The sequence below is a fragment of the Trachypithecus francoisi genome, unplaced genomic scaffold (genome assembly GCF_009764315.1).
Source record: "Trachypithecus francoisi isolate TF-2019V2 unplaced genomic scaffold, Tfra_2.0 Lachesis_group17, whole genome shotgun sequence".
NCBI lineage: Eukaryota > Metazoa > Chordata > Mammalia > Primates > Cercopithecidae > Trachypithecus > Trachypithecus francoisi.
Window position 1 is genome coordinate 79,038,416 of NW_022681462.1, and position 24,515 is coordinate 79,062,930.

Sequence of the window (24,515 nt, forward strand, 5' to 3'; positions counted from 1 at the left end):
AGCAGGCCCCAGGGTTAGGATCTAGGCTTCCTCCAGGAACCACTGTACTGTGGGGGTCATAGGGAAGACTTGCACAGTAAAAGCAGCAGCCACCCTCCCACCCCCAGGAAAGCAGGGAAGGACCAACAGCCAGTGGTTCCAGAAAGCCCAACCTGACCACACTGCTCACAGGGACTCAAAGTGGTGACGGAAGCCCTGCAAGGTCATGGCTGTTCTGATCTCTACCTTCAGTCAGGATCCATGTAAAACACCTTCACCTTAGCCACTGGGTGACCCATCTCGGTATCTAAGAAGAATACTGTCTTACCCCTTGAGAAGAGGAATGTGTGTGCACCTGAGCATACCTGGCAGGAGGGCTGGGCAGGGAGCAGGGAGATAAAGACTACCCCTGTCTCATAAGAGCCCCCGTCAGCTAGCATCCTCCTCAGACCTTCCAGATTTCTCAACACCACCCTAGGAACAGACGATGCAGATCTCTCCCCAGTTCTATGGATGAGAAAGCTGTGGCCCAGAGAGATTATGGGACTTGCCGTGGCCACACAGGAAGTGGAAGAGCTGGGACTAGAACTCAGGCCTTATGTCTCCTGATTCAGTGCTCTCTCCAACTTACTGCTTATCCAGTGGTCCCCTCTGGGCAACTGTAAACTATCAAGATGAGGTTGGGTGCTTAAAGCCAACACTGCCAGGCATCCCGGCATCTCTGCCAGGGTACAGGCATCAGATTCACTGGCTTTCCCACCACCACCTAGGAGGGCAGAGCCTTTGACCCTCATGCCCTGAGATTCTCAGCAGCGCTGCTGTCAGTGGGGGACACATGGTATCATACTTTGGGGAGAGGCACAGCCCTGGTTCTCCCACTGGACCTTCCTGAGGCTCAAGAAAAGAAAGTCGTATGTATGCAAAGGAGAGAGACTTTGCAAAGGGAATCTGGGAGCCCAGCACTTGGCAAGTTCAAGATTCAAGGACTTCAGGAGCAGGAGAGGGCAGGAGTGAGAGGAGTGAGGAGTGGGCCTTCTCTCTCTCTCCCTCTCTCTCTCTCTCTCTCTCTCTCTCTCTTTCCTCTTTCTCCCTCTCTCAAAGACAAAGGCGTCTCTCTCCTTTGATGATGAAAGATGATTCCAATATTATTACAAAGAACAAAGTCCAGCAAGGAAAGGCAGATCATTCAATCTCTCACCACCCCCAACCCAGAGTGCCGCCCTTGGAGAGTCCGAACAGGAGCCTGTCCCCAGGTTCTGCCCTCTAACAGCAGGCACTACCTGAGGGTCGCCCACAATGGGGAGGGGGCCTGCCCTTGGAAGAGCCACTTCTCAGGGCCAGAGTCCCACCCTCACCCAATTTGCTCTTTCAATCCCCGGCCCCGCTTTTCCTCTGTGGCTCTCGTTGCCAACCAGGCACACCCCGGCAGCACCCCAGTCATGGTCCTCCCCGCCTCCCATACACCCACCAGGCCCAGGTGAGCTGTCCTTTCTGGGATCCTTGGCTGATTTCAAATGTCCAATTGTGGTCCTCCAGAGCCACCAATGCAGATGTGTTTGTGGCAGCGGCTTCCCTGGGGCTTAGCTGGGCTTCCTGCATAGATTCTCAGGGTCACAAAATCCAACTGTGTAAGATAAGGATTCAGTGGACTGTGAAAAAGGAATGTGATTTCCAGCAGACAGACAGGACTAATATCAGTAAATCCTACACAGGATAAAAGAGGGTAAATCGGCCAAGGGACATGAGGGATGGAGAAACATGTGCTGTGAAGAGAAAGTGGATGGAGGTGTGCCTCCAGATTCTGAAACTCGGACTTCAGAGGCCTGAATTCCACCTGATTCACTCGTTGAAATCACCCTGATACTCCCAGGGGTTCCCTGATGACCTACTGTGTGCAGGCACCAGGCTTGGGGTGCAGAATCAGACAAGGTCTCTGTCCTCACTTCCTGCCAGCTCTGGAGCTCAGTGGCTCCACAGACCTTAGACCAGGATCAAAGGCCCTTTGAGATGGGATAAAAGGCTCTGGCCTCAGACAGCATCTGTGCAAACATGAAATGACAGAACGGACGTGCAGACGCAGTAGACAGAGTGGATGCCCAGGTCAGCCGTGCCTGTCGTGGAAACAAAATGCGTGGGTACAGATGAAAACAGCACTTGGTCCCAGGACTCCACCTCTTCAGGAATGAAGATCCCTTTTTAATGTCAAAAAATTATACAGACCCAATATTTATTCAGGAAATATTGATGCAGGGCTTCCTATATGCCAGGGATCGGTAAGAGCTGTACTTTAGTATCCGTGAATTCAGTCAATAATGACAAAAGCCATTAAGAAGTCAGTCTGTTTATAAAGGTGTGGGTCATTCATCACACCAGTGTCTGTGACTATTTGGGACATGGTAATGCCTGTGGGTAGTGGCTGTATGGAAGACATTCAGAATACAGTTGGCTTATTGGATTCCAGAGGTCCACAGTCCACAGGCTGGCTCCAAACACATAAGGGACATCTGGTGCCAAGGAAAAGTGGGGACTTCTCGCCGCTTTTTTTTTTTTTTTTTGAGACGGAGTCTGGCTCTGTTGCCTAGGCTCTGTGGCCCAATCTCGCCTCACTGCAACCTCCGCCTCCTCGGCTCAAGTGATTCTCCTGCCTCAGCCTCCCGAGTAGATGGGATTACAGGCATGTGCCACCATGCCTGGCTAATCTGTGTATCTTTAGTAAAGACGGGGTTTCACCATGTTGGCCAGGCTGGTCTCAAACGCCTGACCTCAGGTGATCTGCCCGCCTCAGCCTCCCAAAGTGCTGGGATTACAGACATGAACCATTGCACCTGGCCATTCCTCACCGCTTTTCAAAGTGGGCTTCTGCTGCATTTTGTTTGTTTATGTTCCCCATCTGCATTCTTTGCCTCTTTTTCATCATTCCCTCTCATCTTTATATGCATCCATTTTAAAACATCTGCCGGGCACAGTGTCTCACACCTGTAATCCCAGCACTTTAGGAGGCTGAGGCGGGCAGATCGCCTGAGGTCAGGAGTTCGAGACCAGCCTGACCAACGTGGTGAACCCTCATCTCTACTTTAAAAATACAAAAATTAGCCAGGCCTGGTGGCGGACACCTGTAATCCCATCTACTCGGGAGGCTGAGGCAGGAGAATCGCTTGAACCTGAGAGGCGGAGGTTGCAGTGAGCTGCGTCATTGCACTCCAGCCTGGGCAACAGAGTGAGACTCCATCTCAAAAAAAAAAAAAAAAGAAAGAAAAAAAAGAAAAATCCTATTCTGTTTTTCACTTGGCAAAAGGATTCCTACCCTTTGTCCTGTGATGGTTCATCTCTGAATACTTGGGGAGAAGCTATTAATGCTTTAGAAAGGGAGCAATCTCAATATTATTCTATTTTATTTTTAGAATATATTATCCTTTGGGAATAGCCCCTCAGAAGCTGTGACACCAAACAAATCATTCCTGTTTTCTCAACAGTAAAAGTACGATATTGACCTAAAGGGCATCCCTGAAGGGAACACCAGTGCCCTAGGGGCCTCCCACTCACACGTGCTCTCAGAAGAACCCATGCGCAGACAGCCCTCAGAGCCGCGGCACTCCCTCCCTGGACTCTCATGCACACGAGCGGGCAGCAGAGACTCTGATCATTCCCATCAAGCAGCACCCACGCCTACTTGATCTTCCAATTCCATCCCACAAACCCACCATGGGGAGCACCCATAGCAAGGCCCACAACCACGGCCGTGAGAACAGCTGGGTCCGAGGAAGTGCCGCACTCCAGTGGCAGATGGGGATAAAATCCTGATTCCTACTCTTTGCCCCAGGAGGGATGCAGATGGGTGCACTGGCTGGCGATGTTCTGCAAGTCTAGATTCAGCATCGGGTTTGCCAATGTCCACAGCTCCTCCCACCCCACCCCACCCATGCACACAGCCCCTCCCAGACACACACAACCCATGCCACACACACAAAAAACACATATACACACCACATGCATATACACAACTCACATCACAGGCACCACACATATTCACAACACACAAAAAACACACACCACACACATACATTACATACACAAAACATATACACACATCTAAACACAACACACACACAAAACACACCACACACATACACAACACATAATACACATATACACAACATACACACTACACTACCTGGTTCAAGTGATTCTCCTGCCTCAGCACACACCACACACCACACACACACCCCCCACACAGAAACACACCACATAGACATATACCACATACATACACTACATATACACACACACCTCACATATACACAACACACACCGCACACACGCGCCCCACACATACACATATACCACATACATATACTCACGCACACACCAGACACATCACACATGCCACACACACACCACACACATATACACAACACACACCACACACACCCAGATACACCATATACCACATACATATTATACTCACGCACACACCACACAATCACACATGCCACGCACACACCACACACATACAACACACACCATATATACCACATATACACACCACACACACTACACACAGACACATCACACATATATACCACAGACACACATACACACACACACATCACGCACACCTCACACCCTACACATACCACACAATACACAAAACACAAACATATACACACCACACCATACACGCACCCCCTACACATATATATACACAACACATGCACAAAACACACACACCACACACATATATACACAACACGCACCACACGCATACACACCACACACATGCGCACCACAGACACGTACACACCACACACCTCCCATAACCCATGCTTGCTGACCGTCTGCCCTGTGCACACTGATTAGTGGAGCAGTTAATCTGCTCTGAGCAGCCAAGGACAGGGAGCCACATCAGCCTGGCCCGTAAGTTAATGTTGGGAGAGATTTAGTCCCCACGGCGCTCCAGGCTCCTGGGGCTTCCGAGACATCTATGGCCCTTGCATCCTGAGTGATGGGCACTAAGACACAAAGATACTGGCAGGAAGAGAATCTTCCTCAAGGCTCTAGCGCAGCTAGGACTGGGGCCTCCTCTGTTAGGGACAGAGGGCACGTTCCTGAAGAGCAAAAAGGTATTTATTTCTCGTTAGGGGCAGAAGGGGTACCTCTGCTCCTAAGGAGGCCTCTGGAGAAGCCAAACACAAGGAGCTGTTTTCCGAGTCCCCCTGGCCTCCCATGTGGCAACCCCTCAATACCTCGGGTCCCCTGATGAGGCACTGCCCAAGGCTGCTGGCATGGGTGCTCCTGACAACCCAGGGAGGCCGACGGTCCCACGCCACTGTCACAGATAAAACTGTGGCTCTGAGAGGCTGAGCAGCCAGCCCCAGACCACGTGGCCTGGAAGGGGCCGGCAGGCTGGAGCCTGGGTCAGCTCGATGGTCCACTGGAGCGTGGTATTGCTGTTTGTGGGTACTGTATTCCGCATTTGCTGTGCGTTGGGCACAGTATTCACATACACTCCATCCCTGCTCAGGCACTCTCTCTTCCATTTTAATTCCTTGGATCCTCTCCCAAGGAGGGAGGGAGGATGCCTCTCCTGACCCAGATCCTTAAAGCCCATCTCCGGGCAGCTTTGGCTCCACTCTTATTAGCTGTGTGACCTGGGGTGAGTCACTTAGCCTCTCAGCCTTCTCATCTTTAATATGGAGATCACCTTCTCTTCCAGACCTACCACACGGCAGATTATGTGTGTGCTCTGGGGAATGTAAGGCACTGGCAGGGGTACTATCCACTCTCAGTTTTCTCCCCTAGAACTGAAGCATGGCCTAGAGAAGCAAGACTCTGTTCTGCCTCCGCCAGACCCAGGCCATTGCTCCAAGGAGTCCTGGGGAGGCCCTGAACTATGGCAGAGAAAACCTCCAGCAGGCTAAGCCTGCACCCAGACCCCACCTGGTTCCACCGCTGCCACCTGGCTAGGTGACTTCCCTGTGAGCACCTCAGGACTAAAGAGCCCACTCCTCAGCCCACCCTTTGAAAGAAGAGCAAAATAGGAGAGCTACAAGCATGAATTTCCTGCAGGGAGTTTGCTCAGGTGCTCAAGAGTCACCAGCTTAAACACCTTTCTTGGGGCAGCCCTAAAGGGGGTGGATTTGACACCCTGCCTGCATGAGCTTCCTTGAGTAGGTATGTGAATCATGTTCCTCCAGGTAAATCCTGGCCTGGGGCTATAATCAACCACTCAGCCACCCAACACTCACTGAACCCCCCGAGTGTGTCCAGCATTGTGCTGGGTGCTGAGGGAGGGTGAGATCCCTGTCTCTGGAACTTCAACAACGTGACCTGGGGAAATGGTGAAATCAACATGGAACAACACAGTGACTCGGACACTGCCTGAGGCTGAGCTGCCGCACACGTCAGGGATTTAGGAATTAAAAGAGAGGCCAAGATGGGATGTCGCCTTCTGAAAAGGCTTCATTGTGCTCAGCAAGGCTGTCCAGGAAGCCAAGATGGGATGTCCCCAGAGGGGTAGGGAGGTGACATCTCCTTTTGCATGAAAGAGACCTCATGCAGAAAAGCTTGTGATAGCTCATAATTGCCCAGCATTTCCCAAAAGCTTTTCTTTTTCAATCAATTTTAGCGCTGGATCTGCTTGAGGAAAATTAGTTTTAAGAAATATTTTAAGACATTTAAATCGAGGATTTTAAAAACTGCCCTATTCCCCTGTGGTTTCCTCCCAAACTTGTTTATAAATTGGGGGTATTCAAATGCTTATGAAAATTGGGGTGAGAGAATGTGCACAATAAATTAAAAGGAAAGCACACCTGCTCCAACCTGGCTTCCCGGAGTCTGGGTGCTCCGAGCCTTCGCTGCATGCTAGCATCACATTACCTGGGAAGATTTCAAATATACAAATGCTGTGCCCACTTAGAGAGGTCTGGGTTGAGGCCCAGGCCTCCAAATTCTTTCAGATGCCTCCGAGTGATTTCCAATGTGCAGCCAGGGCCAAGGCCCCTGGTGTAGCTGCATGTTCACGGTCTGCCTCCTTGTGAGCACTGGAAGCCAGCGTTTCCGATTTCCCTCCTCTCACTGACAAGCTCCTCATCAGTGGCCCGCTTCTCTCTCCCCACAGAGCCAGCCCTCCTCCCTGGCCATGCTGGACCTTCTGCACGTGGCTCGGGACATTGCCTGTGGCTGTCAGTATTTGGAGGAAAACCACTTCATCCACCGGTGAGTCAAAGTGACCGTGCTCTTCTTGTCATCCTGTCGCTGTCTGTGTGCTTTCCTGCAGATCTCAAGGGCTCACATCACTAGGTCTCCCTCCAGGGCTGTTTGGATGTAGGATGATTTAGCTTTGGTTTGTTGTTTTTTGTGAGAGACGGGGTCTCACTTTGTTGCACAAGCTGGTCTCGAATTTCTGGGCTCAAGTAATCCTCCTACCTCGGCCTCCTGAAGTGCTAGGATTTCAGGCATGAGCGATGGCTCCTGGCCTCTTCAGCTTTGTCTTTGAGATGGTAACTTATTCTATCAGGGTTTCACTTGCCCCTTACATAAAACAGGTGTCATAAAATATCCTTGCCGGGGCTGGAGACCTGTAAGTTAATTCTTAACCTCCTGTGAGGACCCCTGCCTGTATCTTGAATGTTCAAGTCCTGTATCACTTTAAGGCTTCTCCCCCGTAGAAAACTGGGCTCCATACGGGGAAGTTAAGGAATTGCATTTTTGACAATGGGTGGCTTACAGGCAAGGATGCTGTTGTATTCATCTTTGTATACCTGGCATATAATGGGGACACAATGTTTGTTGGATGTATTATTTTTTTCTAAAATACTCTGAAATGAAGCGTAATTATGATTTTCATTACTTCTATACTTCATTTCTTCTATTATAATCATTCTTGTGTTTAAAAGCTGTATGGACTGGGACATCATGCTATGAACATCATATATCATGTATGTCTTTCCTTGTGAAAGCTGATGACTTTCTCAGCTGACAGCTTGAAATCAGAAAACTAAAACAGATCATCAGGCTCTTTGCAGAGTTCTTCCTTAATGATTTGCCTCTAATGTAGTAAATAATAACTTGGTGAACTCACAATAATTTATTAACACATGTCTTCAAAGAGTTTAAAGCATGTTCATAATCATTAAAATATGTAAGTACAAAATAGGAAATGAGAGATGCTGTAAGAGCTTAGAAATAGAAAATTATCATGCCTGTAATCCCAGCACTTTGGGAGGCCGAGGCGGGAGGATCACGTGAGGTTGGGAGTTCGAGACCAGCCTGACCAACATGGAGAAACCCCATCTCTATTAAAAATACAAAATTAGCTGGGCATGGTGGGGGGGTGCCTGTAATCCCAGCTACCTGGGAGGCTGAGGCGGAGAATCACTTGAACCCAGGAGGCGGAGGTTGTGGTGAGCCGAGATCACGCCATTGCACTCCAGCCTGAGCAACAAGAGCGAAACTCCATCTCAAAATAAAAAAAAAAGAAAAGGAAAGAAAGAAATAGAAAATTATGCAAATCTATAACAAGCTATGCTTTCTCCCTAATAAAAATGGGGAAACGAGAGGTCAGGAAGTACACCTGCCTAAGTTCCAAAGTCACTCCTAACATGAGGCAATCCACTCTCAGAAGAGCTTATCCTCTTACTGTCACTTCATCCTTTTGGCCTTCAGTTCTCCCTCTAGCTTCTAACCCTTTCCAAATTGCAGGTCATGCTGCTTCATAGAAATAATGGAAGCAAAAAAGGAGCCGGGACCAGCTCCACCATCTGCTGCTTCTAAGAGTGTATCAGTTCTCTTCTTTTTTTAAAGTCATTTTTCAGCCCTTTCCCCCGCTCCCCAGTCCTGTTCTTGTCCTTTGCATTGTATCTAGAACTTTCCATAAATCTCAACTCTGGGCTTTGCCATTCCATTAGTCGGCCGAGACAAAGCTGTGCTCTTTTTGAAGTCGTCCTTTATTAGAGTCATCTTTCCATCTTTTGTCCATGTGCTGTAAGTGTGGACTCCTCTGAGAGCAACCTCTGTCACCTTGGTGACCAGATGTCTTCCTTCACTTAGCATTGGGATCTTTTCTCCTTTTTTTTTTTGATCTCTGCCCACGTTGGTCACCATAGCATACAGATTCTCTGGCTGAGGGATCATTTCCATTTGTCCTCTGACCTTTTGACATCTGCTTTCCTACAGCCACAAGACATTTCGATGATACCCAATGCTCTGTTGTTACGATGTTAACAGGATTACATTCCCTCAAGACTCCTGTCACTTCCATATCTAGAAATAGTTACTGAAGGTTGGAGTTAGATCCCAGAGCAGTCGTTTATTGCTCTTTTCTCCTTTTTAGGAAATTAAATTGTCAAACACCAAATCAAGAAGGTATCAGATGATCTGTTTTAAGCAAAAGAAAACTTCTGGCAGAAATTGTCCATCTCAATCAAAGCTTTTCTTCTGGGGTAATTTGGTCATTTGTATGGAAAAAACGTCTTTTACATGTTCTAACTAGCTAAGAGGTCTATGGTACATACCCACAACAGAGTTGCCTCGAATTCTCTCTCCCTCCACCCTTTATCTGCTCTTAAGATTCATGGACTTCCACACATGTATACTTTTACGCTTTTGGAATTCAGAGTGGAACTTCCTTACCAGATCCACATGCTTCCATTTTTTAAAGAAATTAGATCTTTTTCCTTTGGACTTGGTTTATTGCCATTTCATGAATGATGTGTCATTCTCCCAACTCTTGGTATGTTCTGTATATTGCATTTACCTTCTTGCCATTAAATGCACGATCACTTTTTAAAGCAACCATTCCATACGCATCAGTGTAAAGACTTTTCTGGAGCCATAAATATTGCTCCTGGTCTACTTTGCTATATTTCTCTTGAGAATTAATGGCTATACAGCCAACTATTTTTCTTCCTTTTTGATGTCATATGTGTTACGCATGTATGGTTTTATGGGGGCATTTTATACACCACCTCAAAATTCAACTTAAACCTGGATCAGGTCAGCAGTATTAACAACATGAACCTCCTACCTGAACCCATTATTCTTGTACCCTCAGCCATGATCCCCAATCAAGATCCTATTTTTTTAAATACTATCCTGGCAGCCAGTTGATTCTCTAAGTCCTTTCTTAGCCTAGGATCAGAACCATCATGAAACCAGCTGAACATGAAAACAGCAGCTGTGCTCCCTAAGTACATCTTGTTTTTTTCTGCACAGGAACCTTAATATTATTAGAGACCCATCCTAGACTTCTTCTGGCTGTATCCCTCATTCCTATATGCATGACCAGAATGGTAAACAGTCAGACAGTAGAAGCTGATGAGTCTTGGACAGTGGTTGACCATGCCTCAGGGGCAGGCCACAGGAAAGCAGGTCATCTAGAGTCAACAGCAGAGATGACAACTTTTTATCACCTGAAAGAAGTGATTCTTCAGTCATGTAGCTTAGCAAAGGCTTCAGATACAATCATGGACAAAAGCACCATAATGGCTTATTTAAAATAATAATAATAATAATAATAATAATAACTTTGGGAGGCTGAGGCAAGTGGATCACCTGAGGTCAGGAGTTCAAGACCAGCCTAGCCAACTTGATGAAACCCTGTCTCTACTAAAAATACAAAAAACTAGCCAGGTGTGGTGCTGCATGCCTGCAATTTCAGCTACTTGGGAGGCTGAAGTAGAATTGCTTGAACCCGGGAGGCAGAGGTTGCAGTGAGCCAAGATCACGCCACTGCACTCCAGCCTGGGCGACAGAGCAAGACTCCGTCTCAAAACAAAACAAAACAAAAAACTAGAAATATTTCTGAATATCTTAATCTACTTGAATTTGATTTCAGGGAAGTCATGCTCTTCTAAAACACTTTTTCAAACAACTGGCAGAAACCAGCCAATGGTTTGTTCCAAATCTGCCTAAGGTCAAATAACATTCCTTATGACCCTATGTTATCTACTTTTAGCTTACTTTTTAAAAAATAAAATGAGGACAGTAATAGCACCTCGTGTCTTATAGGGTTGTTGTGAGAATTATATATGAAGCACTTACAACAACACTTAGCACATAGTAAAAGGCCAATAAATCCCATTTCCTAGTATATTGCATTTCATTATGATTGCCCCATTAAACATTTTTAATCATTTCCCCTAATCCTTTTCCATTTCTCTGTAGTTGTGAGGCCTAGAATGGTTAAGGCTGTTTCTCTCACACTGAAGAATACTATACTAAAGGAAATATAGGGAGGAGAAGGAACTATTTAACCTTCCGCTTGGAGATAAAATCCTAGTGATGGACGTAGTACACTTATCTTCCTAGGGATAAAATTAGGACATGCATTTTCTTTCTTCCCAGAGACATTGCTGCCAGAAACTGCCTCTTGACCTGTCCAGGCCCTGGAAGAGTGGCCAAGATTGGAGACTTCGGGATGGCCCGAGACATCTACAGGTGAGTCAAGACTGCCTCACCCCTCGAAGCCTGTCTCTTCCACCTCAGCCCCGCGAGCGAATGGGGTGTGGCTGCTTGTCCCTTACATCATCTCCTGGTACCCTGTCAATTTTCCACCTAAAATTTCACTAAGTTCCTTTTCAGGATATGGGAAACTTGAATTAGTGACCATGCCTGAAGGCCTAAATCCAGGATCACACTTCCTGCAATAATTGACACCAAGTCCTTTTTTTTTTTTTTTTTTTTTTTTTTTGAGACGGAGTTTTGCTCTTGTTGCCCAGGCTGGAGTGCAATGGTGCGATCTCGGCTCACCGCAACCTCCGCCTCCCGGTTCAAGCGATTCTCCTGCCTCAGCCTCCGGAGTAGCTGGGATTACTGTGCCACCATGCCCGGCTAATTTTTTGTATTTTTAGTAGAGACGAGGTTTCTCCATGTTGGTCAGGCTGGTCTCAAACTCCCATCCTCAGTTGATCTGCCCACCACAGCTTCCCAAAGTGCTGGGATGACAGGTGTGAGCCACCATGCCCAGCCCACACCAAGTTCTTAATTAGGTTGTCCATCGGTTCCAACTCTAATCCGGCCATGCTCTGAGACATGGGATAACTTGGATACCTGATGTGGAAAGACCTTCAAAGCAAACTTTATTGAACTTCCTCAACTCCTCTTCTCAGTCCTCAGGAATTCTAAGTGGCTATGGCTTCTATCACCCCAAGCACCTGCCTCCCAGATCGGGCAGGATGCAGGGCCTAGCTCATTGCTCAGCTTTAGCCACCCCAGGAGATGTGGATACAGTGCAGAACCCATCGGTACTTACCACAGCCTTAGGAGATGTGGAGTACAGTGCAGAACCCATCAGTACCTAACACAGCCTTATTTTTTCTCCCTGCCACATTTTCAAGGCTACATTTAAAAACATTTTCTTCAATTTTAAAAGCGAATACTACTTTAATTGTACTTTTGCTCACTCTTCTCTTCCCAGCCCCTAGTTCCTTTTTTTCCCCTGATTATTTACAACACTGACTTGCTATGTGAGCTGAGCAAGTCCCTCCTTGCATGGGATGACCCCTTCCCTAACTCACAGGAGTAGAGAGAGGAGCAGTGGTTATATGGAGCTTTAACTCTTTGGAGAATAAGTGAGACTGATCCAGACACCACCCCTCAAGCCCTCAGTCAAACACAGTAACAGTCCCCAGTAGGGTGAGCATGCTGAGGCTATCACGTTACTACGGGGCAGCAGCACGTGGAAGATGTAGTAAAGACGTTTCTGGAGCGTCTACCACTGCTATCTGTCATACTCCTCTCCTTTGCTCCACTTCACCTTCTAACGCTACCCACAAGCTCAGCGTTCCTTCCTCTCCTTCCTCTCCTTCCTCAGAATACCCTGGGACTGCCTCTCATTTCAAATACGAATGCTGCAGCATGACTCCTCAAGCCCTCTGTTATCTGACTTTTCCTTCCCAGGCTCAGCTCTGACAGCTCCCAGCTCCACGCTTCAACCACCCTAAGTTATCTACAGTCCTTCATTCCCCACCTACCCTATACTTTGTGCAATGGCATGGGTCAGGAATGGTCTTCTGGGAGAGCGTCTTTCCTACTCAGCTCCATCAGTGCCCTTCTGTGCAGCTTTCCCTGTCCCTCACCCCTGCTCAAGTAGAATGAATCCATTCTTCATTTGTGTCACTGAGCCTTGCACATACCTGCATTACTGTATGTGTTGTTCTATATTGCAATGCATATATATCCATTTCTTCCACTAAACAATATCCTTGGGAGACAGAGACTGGCCTATTTATGTCCTCAGCACATGGCAGAGTACTTGATACACACTAAATATTCAGTACATATTTACTGAGGTAATTAATTAATGTCAACAGCTGGCAGGAAGCTGCCTCCTATAACACATTCAGAGAGGAGAACACCAGGCTAGACATGCAATTGGTCTAACAGGCAGATGAGTTAATTCATTGGTTTTTATCAGTGAGTTGCATTAATGACATTACTGATGAAAACTAGTAAATTAACTCATCTACCTTGCAAGCCAACTCCACGCCTAGCCCTGTGTTCTTTTGTCTGGGTGTGTCATGGTAGGCAGCATCCACACAGCTGTCTAGATTACTGGTTGATTGCCTATACTGAACTAAATGTTGTGAGTGTCAGAGGATCCAAAATGATTAAGACACAAGGCCTGCTCTCAGTTCTCCCATTTTGGATCTTGCATTACTGCAGATCATCAGAAACACACTATACTTACAAGGTTGCAGTAATGTTATTCATTGTGAGCTATAACAGACAAAATCCAACAGGGAAAGCTAAACATCTGCTAGCAGGTATCTTAGTCATTGCATAGATCATTCCTCTCATGCCTCTCATGGGTTATTTTGTCTTCTGTTAAATGACACCAAAGTTCTTCACTAAATGATCTGTGTGCCCCTGCTCTCCTCCTGAACCACCAAGGACCCTTGGTTCATTTCAGACCTTTAGTGGGTAGACTATATTGTTGCCATTTTCTCAACTTTCCCAACAGAGTGGATGCTTAGTGCCATCTCCAGATCCTAGTTTGGTTTTCTTCTCCTTCCCCACAGGGCGAGCTACTACAGAAAAGGAGGCTGTGCGATGCTGCCAGTTAAGTGGATGCCCCCAGAGGCCTTCATGGAAGGAATATTCACTTCTAAAACAGACACATGGTAAGTCTGCTGTCATCCTCCAGGTATCCCTGCAGCCGTAAGGTGGTGCTCCTGGGCCAAATGATTCCATACTTGACGCCGGGAGCCCCTGTGTCAGCAGGGAGGGAAAAGAGAAGAATCAATACACCCAACAACAGTGGTTCTCAAATGTGAGCATATATCAGAATTCATAAAGACTTGTTAACATTCAGATTATTGGACCCTACCCTGGGAATTTATGATTCAGAAGGTCTGGGATCTAGCTAAGAATTTGCATTTCTAACAAGTCCCAGAGTGATGCTGCCATTGCTGGCTGGAGGACCACACATTAACAGTTATATGTAATTTTAAATGGCAGATTGAACGCATGGCCCTCACAAAGTACACATACACACACACACATGCACACACACACACACACACACACACCGCAATAAAGGGAGTCTTTTATTTGCATTAAACCCTGCAAGGACACAACAATGACAAAATTTTGGAAACTGGGAAGTCATGAACACGTGGTGCCTTACTGACAAGACTAGAAAGTGGATCTCTAAACCAGCAGTCCAGATCCAGAAGCAGGGCTGGTTCCCTCAGCCTAAGAGCCCCAGAAAGGCCCAGAAATTGAAAGTAGGGGTGTAGGCCAGGCACAGTTGCTCACGCCTGTAATCCCAATACTTTTGGAGGCTGAAGCTGGAGGACTGCTTGAGCCCAGGAGTTCAAGACCAACCTGGGTAACATAGCAAGGCCCCATCTCTACCAAAAATTTAAAAATTAGCCAGGTGTCGTGGTACACGCATGTGGTCCCAGCTACTCTGGAAGCTTGGATGGGAGGATCACTTGAGCCCAGGAAGTCAAGGCTGCAGTGAGCTATGATCATGCCACTGCACTCCAGCCTGGGCAAGCAAGAAAGGGAGAGAGAGAGAGAGAAAGCGGGGAAGGGAAGAGAGGGTAGGAGGGAGGGGGAGAGAAGAGAGGAGAGAGAAGAGAGGGAGGGAGGAAGAAAAGAAGGGGAGGTATAGCAAACAGGAAAATTCATGAAAGGTCTGTTTAAGGAATAACTAAATCCTGTGGCTGAGCTCCTCACCCCTGAAGCTTGCTGGCTGTCCCTCATCTACCATCAGCACAAGACTGGGGCTCTCTCCCTGAAAAGATTGAACTGAATTCTCTCTGGTCCTGGCCCCCACTGGCCCCTCAGCACCAAGAACACTGGCAACTGGGCAGGAGATCAGCTCATTTCTCTTTGGAGGACTGATGAAGAGAAAATTACAGATACAGTACTGCCAAGTGGGGCACAGGTGCAGTGTGCTGAATAATGGCCGCCTGAAGGTATGACGTCCTAATCCCAGAGGCCAGAATTGTTGCCTTATAAGAAAAATGGGTCTTTGCAGATGTGATGAAGTTGAGGATCCTAGAGTGGGGCAGCTGTCCTGGATTATCTAGGTGGGCCCTAAATGCCATCGCAAGTATCCATATAAGGGAGAAGGACCAGGAGATTTCATACACACAAAAGAAGAGGCCGTGTGAGCACAGAGGCCAAGACTAGAGATGCAGTCCCAAGTCAAGGAGTTCCGCAGCCACCAGAAGCCAGAAGAAGCAGGGAACAGAGTCTCCCCTAGAGCCTCCGGAGGGGACACAGCCCTGCTGACGCCTTGATTTGAGTCCTGTGATACCAGTTTCAGATGTCCAGCCTTCAAAACTCTCAGAGAATGAACTTATGTTGTTTTAAGCCACCATGTAGTTTTTTGTTTGTTTTGTTTTGTTTTTTACAGCAGTCACAGAAAATTACACCCAGTGAAACAAGCAAGCAAGCAAGCTGCCCACCAGCCAATGTCTTACATAGGACTTTCCAATGCCTTCTTAATGTCCCAGTCTTAAAATATGAACAGACAACCCAGAATCAACAAACACTTGAGAAAATATTCTAATCTAAAGAAAACAAACATATAAAAAGGAACTTGAAAGAAGAAACATGTAGAAAGTTTAGGAAAACTTTAAAAACTATAATATCCTCCGAAAGATCAGAAAAACTATTGCAACCATAAATGGATGACAAAAGGTTATTTTAAACAATACTTTTAGGAGGATAAGGAAATCCAAGTGTGATAAGAGGCAGCCTCGAGGAGATGGGCATGGCTGCCCTGAAGCCTGTGTGGGCTGCGTGTTCTCACTTTCTTCCAAAGAGTATAGGGCTGGGGCAGAGGGGAAAAAGAAACTTCACAGTGGAGAGACCTGACAAATACAACCTCAGCCAGGTGCTCAAAGTCCACCTCAACAGTGATAAGTCTAGGGGCCAAGTACAGTGGCTTATGCCTGTAATCCCAGCTCTTTGGGAGGCCAAGGCAGGTGGATCACTTGAGGTCAGGAGTTCGAGACCAGCCTTGCCAACATGGTGAAACCCATCTCTACTAAAAATACAAAAATTAGCTGGGCGTGGTGGTGGACCCCTGTAATCCCAGCTACTCACAAGACTGAGGCAGGAGAAATGCTTGAACCTGGGAGATGGAGGTTGTAGTGAACTGAGATTGTGCAACTGCACTGCAGCCTAGGCGACAAGAGTGAAACTCCATCTCAAATAATAATATTAATAATAATAATAACAACAACAGGACTGGGTCGTGTTGCCGGTATGCACCCCTGATGTGATGAAAATGGTACTTTACCTCTGTGGTCTTCTTCCTCCCCATGTCCCATAACCACAGTCTAATCATGAGAAGAACAGACAAATCTCAACTGAGGAATATTCCACAAAATCCCTGACCAAATCCTCAAACCTGTCAAGGTCATAAAAAACAAGGAAAGTCGGAGATGTTGTCATAGTCAAAAGAAGCCTAAAGAAACAGGACAATTCAATGTAATGCGATATCCTAGTGGGATTCTGGAATAGAAAAAGGACATTCAGTGAAAACTAAGGAAAGCTGAATGAAGTATAGGCTTCAGTCAATAAGCCTAAATTGTGGTTCATTAATTGTAACAACTGTATCATACTCATGTGATACTAAAAGTAGCAGGAATCGAGTATGAGGTACAGGAGAACTCTGTATTCAGTTTCTTCCAAGTTTGAACTGTTCTAAATACCAAATCTTATTATTTAAAAATTTGATGACAGAAATGTAAAAGTAATGAAAAGGATGGAGTGTGAAGCTAAATAAACCTTCCAGAAAATAAACCTAAAAAGAAATGGGAAATACAGGAAAATATAATAATTTTTTATTTAAAAAATTAAGGGGTGTAAACCAAAAGGTCCAATTAGCTGACAAAATAGGAGTCCCAGAGAGAAGGAGCAGAGGAAATGAAGAGAATAAAGACAGCAGAGAAATCATTCAAGATTTCCTAGCACAGGACATAAATTCCCAGAATGAAAGAATTCACCAAGTGCCAATCACCATGGATAAAAAGGGTAAATCCTTGGCTGGGCGCAGTGGCTCATGCCTGAAATTCCAGCACTTTGGGAGGCCAAGGTGGGTGGATCATGAGGTCAGGAATTCGAGACCAGCCTGGCCAAGAGGGTGAAACTCATCTCTACTAAAAATACAAAAATTAGCTGGGCGTGGTGGTGGGTGCCTGTAATCCCAGCTACTTGGGAGGCTGAGGCAGGAGAATTGCTTGAACCTGGGAGGCGGAGGTTGCAGTGAGCAGAGAGATCACTCTAGCCTGAGCAACAGAACAAGACTCTGTCTCTCAAAAGAAAAAAAAAAAAAAGGCACATCCTTAGGCCAATGGTGATAAAGATCCTGCAAACTTCCATGAAGAAAAAATTTAAAAATTAATGGTAAAAAATACTAGTGATAAAAGATAAGGAATCCAAATGGCATCAAATCACTTAACAGCACCACAGGAAACCTAAGAAGACAATGCATGAATGAACAACCTCCACATTTTGAAAGCCTGGCGCTGAGATCATGTCATAACATGATGCGTCCACGAATGGCCAGAGCTGCCTTTCTGGCCAGCATTACATAATGAAAGCAAGAGCCTTTGTTGTTTTTACACCAGTGAGATTTGGTTTTAACATAACCCAGTGGATCTCTAAGTGTGGTCCATCAGCACCACCTGGGAACTGGGAATCCTCAGCCCCCACCTCAGGCCTAATACAACAGAAACTCTAGGGGTGGGACTCCGCAATCTGTGTTTTAACAGATGATTCTGATATGATATGCAGTGAAGTTAGAGCACCAGCAACCCAGGGGATCCAGAGACAGAGAATAACTTAAGCAATTAAGTAATTGTCCCGAACACATGCACATCCCGTGACCCAACACTCCTATTTTTAAGTATCTACTTGTCCTGAACACATGCACATCCCGTGACCCAACATTCCTATTTTTAAGTATCTACATTAGAGAGAAGATGACACAAATAGACTTGGGCACTGGATGTTCACTTGCAACATTGTTTACAATAGAGGAAAAGCAAAACAAAAATAAAAACAAAACCCAACCCAACTACCCCTCAACTAGGAGATGGAAAAATTTACTGTGGTTTACTTACATCAAGGAAAACTATTCAGCAGTATAAGAGAACACACTAAACCTACATGTATCAACATAGATAAATCTCAAAAACAGTGTTCAGTGAGGAAAAAGCAAATTACAAAAAGGAGTAGGATATCATTTATGTATAACTTTACAATATAAAAAATGTCTATAATACAGAGTATTGTTCGTGCTTTCACGCAGTGTTTAAAAATGGGAAACATACAAGGGTAGGATACAGTCTTTCAGGGGAGCGGAGAGAGGGAGGTGGGGTCTTCCTGTCTCTTAAGTCTTCATAAAGAAAGGGAGAGCTGACACAAATAAGGCAAAAGATTAACATCTAGATACATAGATACTCTGGTCCTTTTTAAAGTTTTGACTGTTTCACAATTGGAATGCTTAAACAAATTACATAGCTGCAGGAATTGGGAAGTGCTCTAAGACAATCAGGCAGAAGGAGGAGGAGCTGGGGGTTTTTTGGCAAAGGTGGGCAGGGGGAAGCTCCTTACGGGAGGTAACTTCAATACCTGAAAGACAGAAAGGGCAGGCCTTGGAAAGATCTGGGAAAAAGGCTTTCCAGACTGCAGGAAAAGCCAGTGTGAACAGCCAGAGGCAGGAATGAGCCTAGCTTGCTTGCTGAGAAATTAAATCAAGTCCTGATGGTCAGAGCTAAGGGAGCCCAGGGCCAGTAGGGGTGGAAGGGATGGGTCACAACACAGACGGCCTTGGAACTCAGATGAGGGGATGTGGATTTTATTCTAAACACCATGGGATGCCGGTTGAAGAGTTGTAAGCAGAAGTGTGATATGATCTTTGCTTTTTTAAAAAAAAAATCCCTCTGCCATTGAATTTACACTAGAGGCGGGTAAGTGAAGAAGGAAACCAGTTAAGAAAATCCTGCACATTGCTAGCTGAGAGAAAGAGGAGAGTGGTGTGGCTTGGTGGTGGCAGTGGAGGTAGTGCAAAGTAGTCAGATTGAAGACTTTTTTTTTTTTTTTTGAGACAGTCTCGTTCTGTCGCCCAAGCTGGAGTACAGTGGCGCCATCTCAGCTCACTGCAACCTCTGCCTCCTGGGTCGAAACAATCCTCTCACCTCAGCCTCCCAAGTAGCTGGGACTACAGGCTTGTGCTACCACACTCAGCTAATTTTTGTATTTTTAGTAGAGACGGAGTTTCACCATGTTGGCCAGGCTGGTCTCGAACTCCTGACCTCAAGTGATCCGCCCACCTCGGCCTCCCAAAGTGCTGAGATTACAGGCGTGAGCCACAGCGCCCAGCCTCAAGATCTATCTTGAATGTAGAGTTAACAGGACTGCTGACTGTTGGATGGGAAGTGGAGGGGTGTGGGATAACAGAGTCAAGGACAACTCCTGGGTTTGGGGCTTGAACAAATGCATAACCAGAGGTGCTGCTGAGTTGGGAAAGAATGGAGGAGGAGATGGTGTGGGTTCAGAAGGAGTTCCATTAGGGCATGTTAAATTTGAGTTGCCTATTAACATAGGCCAGTGAAGCTAACGAGTGGGCATCTGATAGATGAAACTGAAGCTCAAAGAACTGCATGAGATCTTGGAATCTGCTGGATGGACATTTAAAGATATAATTTTTGGCTCCCATTTTTTCTTAAGAGCATACCCTCTATCACACCTGGAGACCATCTTCCACAATGGCTTTTTTTCTTTAATCATAACCTCCTTTCAGGTTATGATTAAGGAGAAAAATGTAGCTTTTAAAGGCTGACACGGAGCAGCTTGTTATTTTAAAATCTTTTATCAGATTGTTATCTTCATTGATTCAAATGTTTAACAGTTTAATCAGCAATGATGTATGCTATTTCTATCATTTCAGGCAGAGCAAGTTTAATACAAAAAGAAAGTGAAGTTTTAAATATATATATATGTATATATTTCTCTTTATTTGATTTTAAATGCTCTGGTGCAAAGCTTTGGACTTTGTCGCTCCTATTTAGTGCAGGCTTATAGGTGATGAAAGAACCACCTGGCATACAAAATATAGATTTGCCCTATCTGTAGGGTTTCTAGATAAAATACAAAATGGCCAGTGAAATTGAATTTCAGATGCACAGCAAAAAGTTTTTTAGTATAAATATTGGAGCATACATATACTAAAAAAAAAACCATTTGTTGCTTATCTGGAACTCAAATTTAACTAGGTATCTGGTATTGTTATTTGCAAATATGCCAATCCTACTTGTTCGGAATTATCAAAGTTCTATGACCAATACTACTTATTGCTCCCTTGAACTCTAAGAAAATAAATATCCATGTGCAGTTCTATCAGTGCTCTCAAAGGATGCTATAACCTGTATCTATCTAGAAAAGCAGAAAACATATAGCTGTAATTCTTTAGGCCTTATTGCCAGTTTCTTGCTCATTTGATTTTGCCTAGTTAGTTTTGCCTTGAAGGGAAGTAAGATCGCCAAACAGAAAGGAAGAATGTACGTGCCAGGCAATTTGTAGGTAGCAAAATCAAGAGATCTAATAATGTATTCCAGTCTGTCTCAGATTAGTTGTATAATAACCTCTGCTTCAACCTTCTCACCTGAAAAACAAGGAAAATATCTTTGCCCAATCCTCACAACAGTCTTTGAAATTTCACACAGATGATGACAATAAAAGCACCCTATGTTTCTTAGAAGATGGAGGAACTATTTTCCTCTACAATTTTTGTGGTAATATTTGCTAACCTCAGAAAACTACAGTCAGACACTAAAAGATAGTCTTCGTCAAAAAGCTAATCATTAGAATAGTGGTTTAAAGTTTTAATCAAAATATCAAAGGTGATTCTTTTAGAACACAAAGAATTCATCTCATAAAGTTTTTAAAACAACAAATGAGAAATCAAATATTTTTTAAAGAGAAATAGACAAAAATGCCTTATCAGATATTAAGACAAATACACAAAAAGTAAAACAGAATGGTATCAATGCAAGAAGCAGACAAATAGATGAAGTGAAAATATAGCCAGAAACAGACCTGTTTTTAATCGCTAGTCAATGGGTAAGGAGGAAATTATCTTATGCATAGTGTTGGAAGAGTAGTTATTTGAAAAGCAAATCAATTTAGGTCCTTACCTCACACTAGACACCAGATTAAATTCCAACTAGATTTAAAAGAGAGGAAAAACAAACACAACTAGAAGAAGATAGCAAACATTTATCTAATCTTTGGCGAAGGGAAGATTGTATAACTATAAAGTAAAGGAAATCATGACATTAAAAAAATAGGTTTCACTATCTCAAAATAAAACTCTTTGGTATGCTAAAAAGTAGTATTAGAAAGTAACTAAGGCCAGGTGTGGTGTTTCACACCTGTAATCCCAGCACTTTGGGAGGCTGAGGTGGGAGGATCACCTGCGGTCAGGAGTTCGAGATCAGCCTGGCCAACATGGTGAAACCCTGTCTCTACTAAAAATACAAAAATTAGCCAGGCGTTGTGGTGGGCACCTGTAATCCCAGCTACTAGGGAGGCTGAGGCAGGCAATCAACTTGAACCTGGAAGGTGGAGGTTGCAGTGAGCCGAGATGGCGCCACTGCACTCCAGCCTGAGTAACAGCAAGACTACATCTCCAAAAAATAAAAAGAAGAAGAAGAAGAAAAAAGAAAGAAATTAATAAAAGTATTTGAATTTTTTATAAAAGGTTAACATCTCTGACATACAAAGAATGCCTACAAATCAAAAAGAAAATTGATAGATACCAAAACAATGAGCAATTCATGGAAAAAAGTGAAATGAATTAATAAACACTTGGGAAAACATCCAACCATGTTAATTATCAAGTCAATAAACATAATTTAAAATATTCTACCATTTTTTGCCTTAAAATCAGCAAAAGTTGTTATTATTAAGAATACTCAATGCTGGTGAGTGTGTCTACCACACTTTTACATGGTGCTGGTAGATGAATAGAATAACACATTTGGAAACCAAATAGTATGTATCAAGAATTTGTCAACATTCATGTTCTTTTGATCTATTTATTTTACTAGAACTAGCCTACATTTTAATTCAGTAACTACCCTGAATTACTAGATTATCCTATCTGGATTCAAAACCTATCTTGAAAGTAGAGTTAATAGGACTGCTGACTGTTGGATGGGAAGTGGAGGAGTGTGGGAGAATGGAATCAAGGACGACTCTTAGGTTTTGGGCTTGAAAAAACGTGTAACCAGAGATGCTGCTGAGTTGGAAAAGAATGAAGGAGGAGATGGTGTGTGTACAGAAAGAAAATTTAACATTTGGACATGTTAAATTTGAGTTGCCTATTAAAATAGGCCAGTGAAGTTGATGAGTGGGCATCTAACAGATGAAACTGAAGCTCAGAGAACTGCAAGAGACTATGGAATCAGCTGGCTGTACATCCTAATCTAGTAATTCAGAGACTTTATCTTAAAATCTTCCTTTTAAAAAATGCACAAAGATGTTCATCATAGTATTTTAAATATTTTGAAAACTGAAAACAATGTGGAAATAAGGCAAACCAACTACTCAATGGAATGTTTTATAGCCATTAGCCATTCCGAATGTTATTTATAACATGCACTGGCATGGAAAATATTTATGCTATAATGAAATGTGCAGAAAAATCAAGGTCCAAAATTGCATATTGAATATAACTGCGACTAAGTGAAAAAAAAACTCAGCACAGAAACGACTTACACATTAACAGTGGTTGTCTTTTAAGGGAGCATCACGTGCAGTATTTTCTTATTTTTAAAAGTTTTCTACATTTTAAGAGTTCTCTATTATGGCCAAGGGTATAATGAAAAAAGAAAAAGGTTGAAATTGTATGTCTGTGTGCCTGTGTGAGTGTGTGAGTGAATGTGGGTGGGTGTGTCTCTATCCATCTCCATGTCCTCTGTCCCACGCCCAGGTCCTTTGGAGTGCTGCTGTGGGAAATCTTTTCTCTCGGATATATGCCATATCCCAGCAAAAGCAACCAGGAAGTTCTGGAGTTCGTCACCAGTGGAGGCCGGATGGACCCACCCAAGAACTGCCCTGGGCCTGTGTATGACTCTTTTAGGAACTTTTCTACTAATAGTTACTAAGCAGTTTTTCTTTTCAAAAAACATCCAGAGTCACATATGCTTCTTTAAGATGAAGGGGTAGATAGCTGCCCTCCCTTTAATATGCCCCAAGATGGGAATGTGACTGAGACTTCAATGAGATGGGTGGGTCTCCCAGGCCCTCAAAAGCAATGATGCCATCCCAGAAAAAGTATCCATTGTCTGGCTACAGGCTGTGGACTCACCAAGTCTACACTCCCCAAGCTCCTGCTGGGAATGTGTGTCCCAGGCCCAGCCCCTGCTGCCGTACACCGTATGTCCGTGTCTAGTTTAAAGATTTCCATTCCCTGCAATGTCTGCTGCCCTGCCTGGCACCCCTCACTTCCTTCCCACAAGCAACGCAGATGGGAAATGTAATTAGAATATTCTGTCCCCAAAGTGGCTTTAATTCAGGAATGGAATGAGAGCAGCCGTAGTTAACATAAACATCAGGATGTCTGTGTTCGATACCTTTACACCTGCACACTCTTCCTCAACCAATCAGCAGGGGGCAGCATAGGCCAAGTACACGGGGCCTAGACGAGTTCCCATCCTCAACGTATTCATTCCAACCCTGGGGCTGGAAGCAAATATATTTTTCATCGTTGTGCTTCTCCTGATTTTAATTAATGTGCTTCTTCTTTTAGATACCGGATAATGACTCAGTGCTGGCAACATCAGCCTGAAGACAGGCCCAACTTTGCCATCATTTTGGAGAGGATTGAATACTGCACCCAGGTAGAAACATTTTCTCCCCTTGATCAACATTTACTCTATATGGAAAAGTCTTAAAGATGGCAAATACCGAAATATGAAATAGGTCAAGCCAGTCAGAGTATAAGATTTATGATCACAATAGTGAAAATTAGTTTTGTCTGAAATGAAATAACTAGTGTCGCCATT

General features: G+C 44.6%; 1 protein-coding gene across 1 annotated transcript in view; it reads left to right on the plus strand.

Annotated features, from left to right (window-relative positions):
- Positions 1-24,515, plus strand: part of ALK (ALK receptor tyrosine kinase) — a 113,346-nt gene that overhangs the window by 78,482 nt on the left and 10,349 nt on the right. The window contains exons 17-21 of the mRNA XM_033176744.1: positions 7,097-7,194; positions 11,323-11,415; positions 13,998-14,099; positions 23,441-23,575; positions 24,260-24,350. Of these exons, the coding sequence (XP_033032635.1) occupies positions 7,097-7,194; positions 11,323-11,415; positions 13,998-14,099; positions 23,441-23,575; positions 24,260-24,350 (519 nt within the window). The remainder of the gene's footprint in view (positions 1-7,096; positions 7,195-11,322; positions 11,416-13,997; positions 14,100-23,440; positions 23,576-24,259; positions 24,351-24,515) is intronic.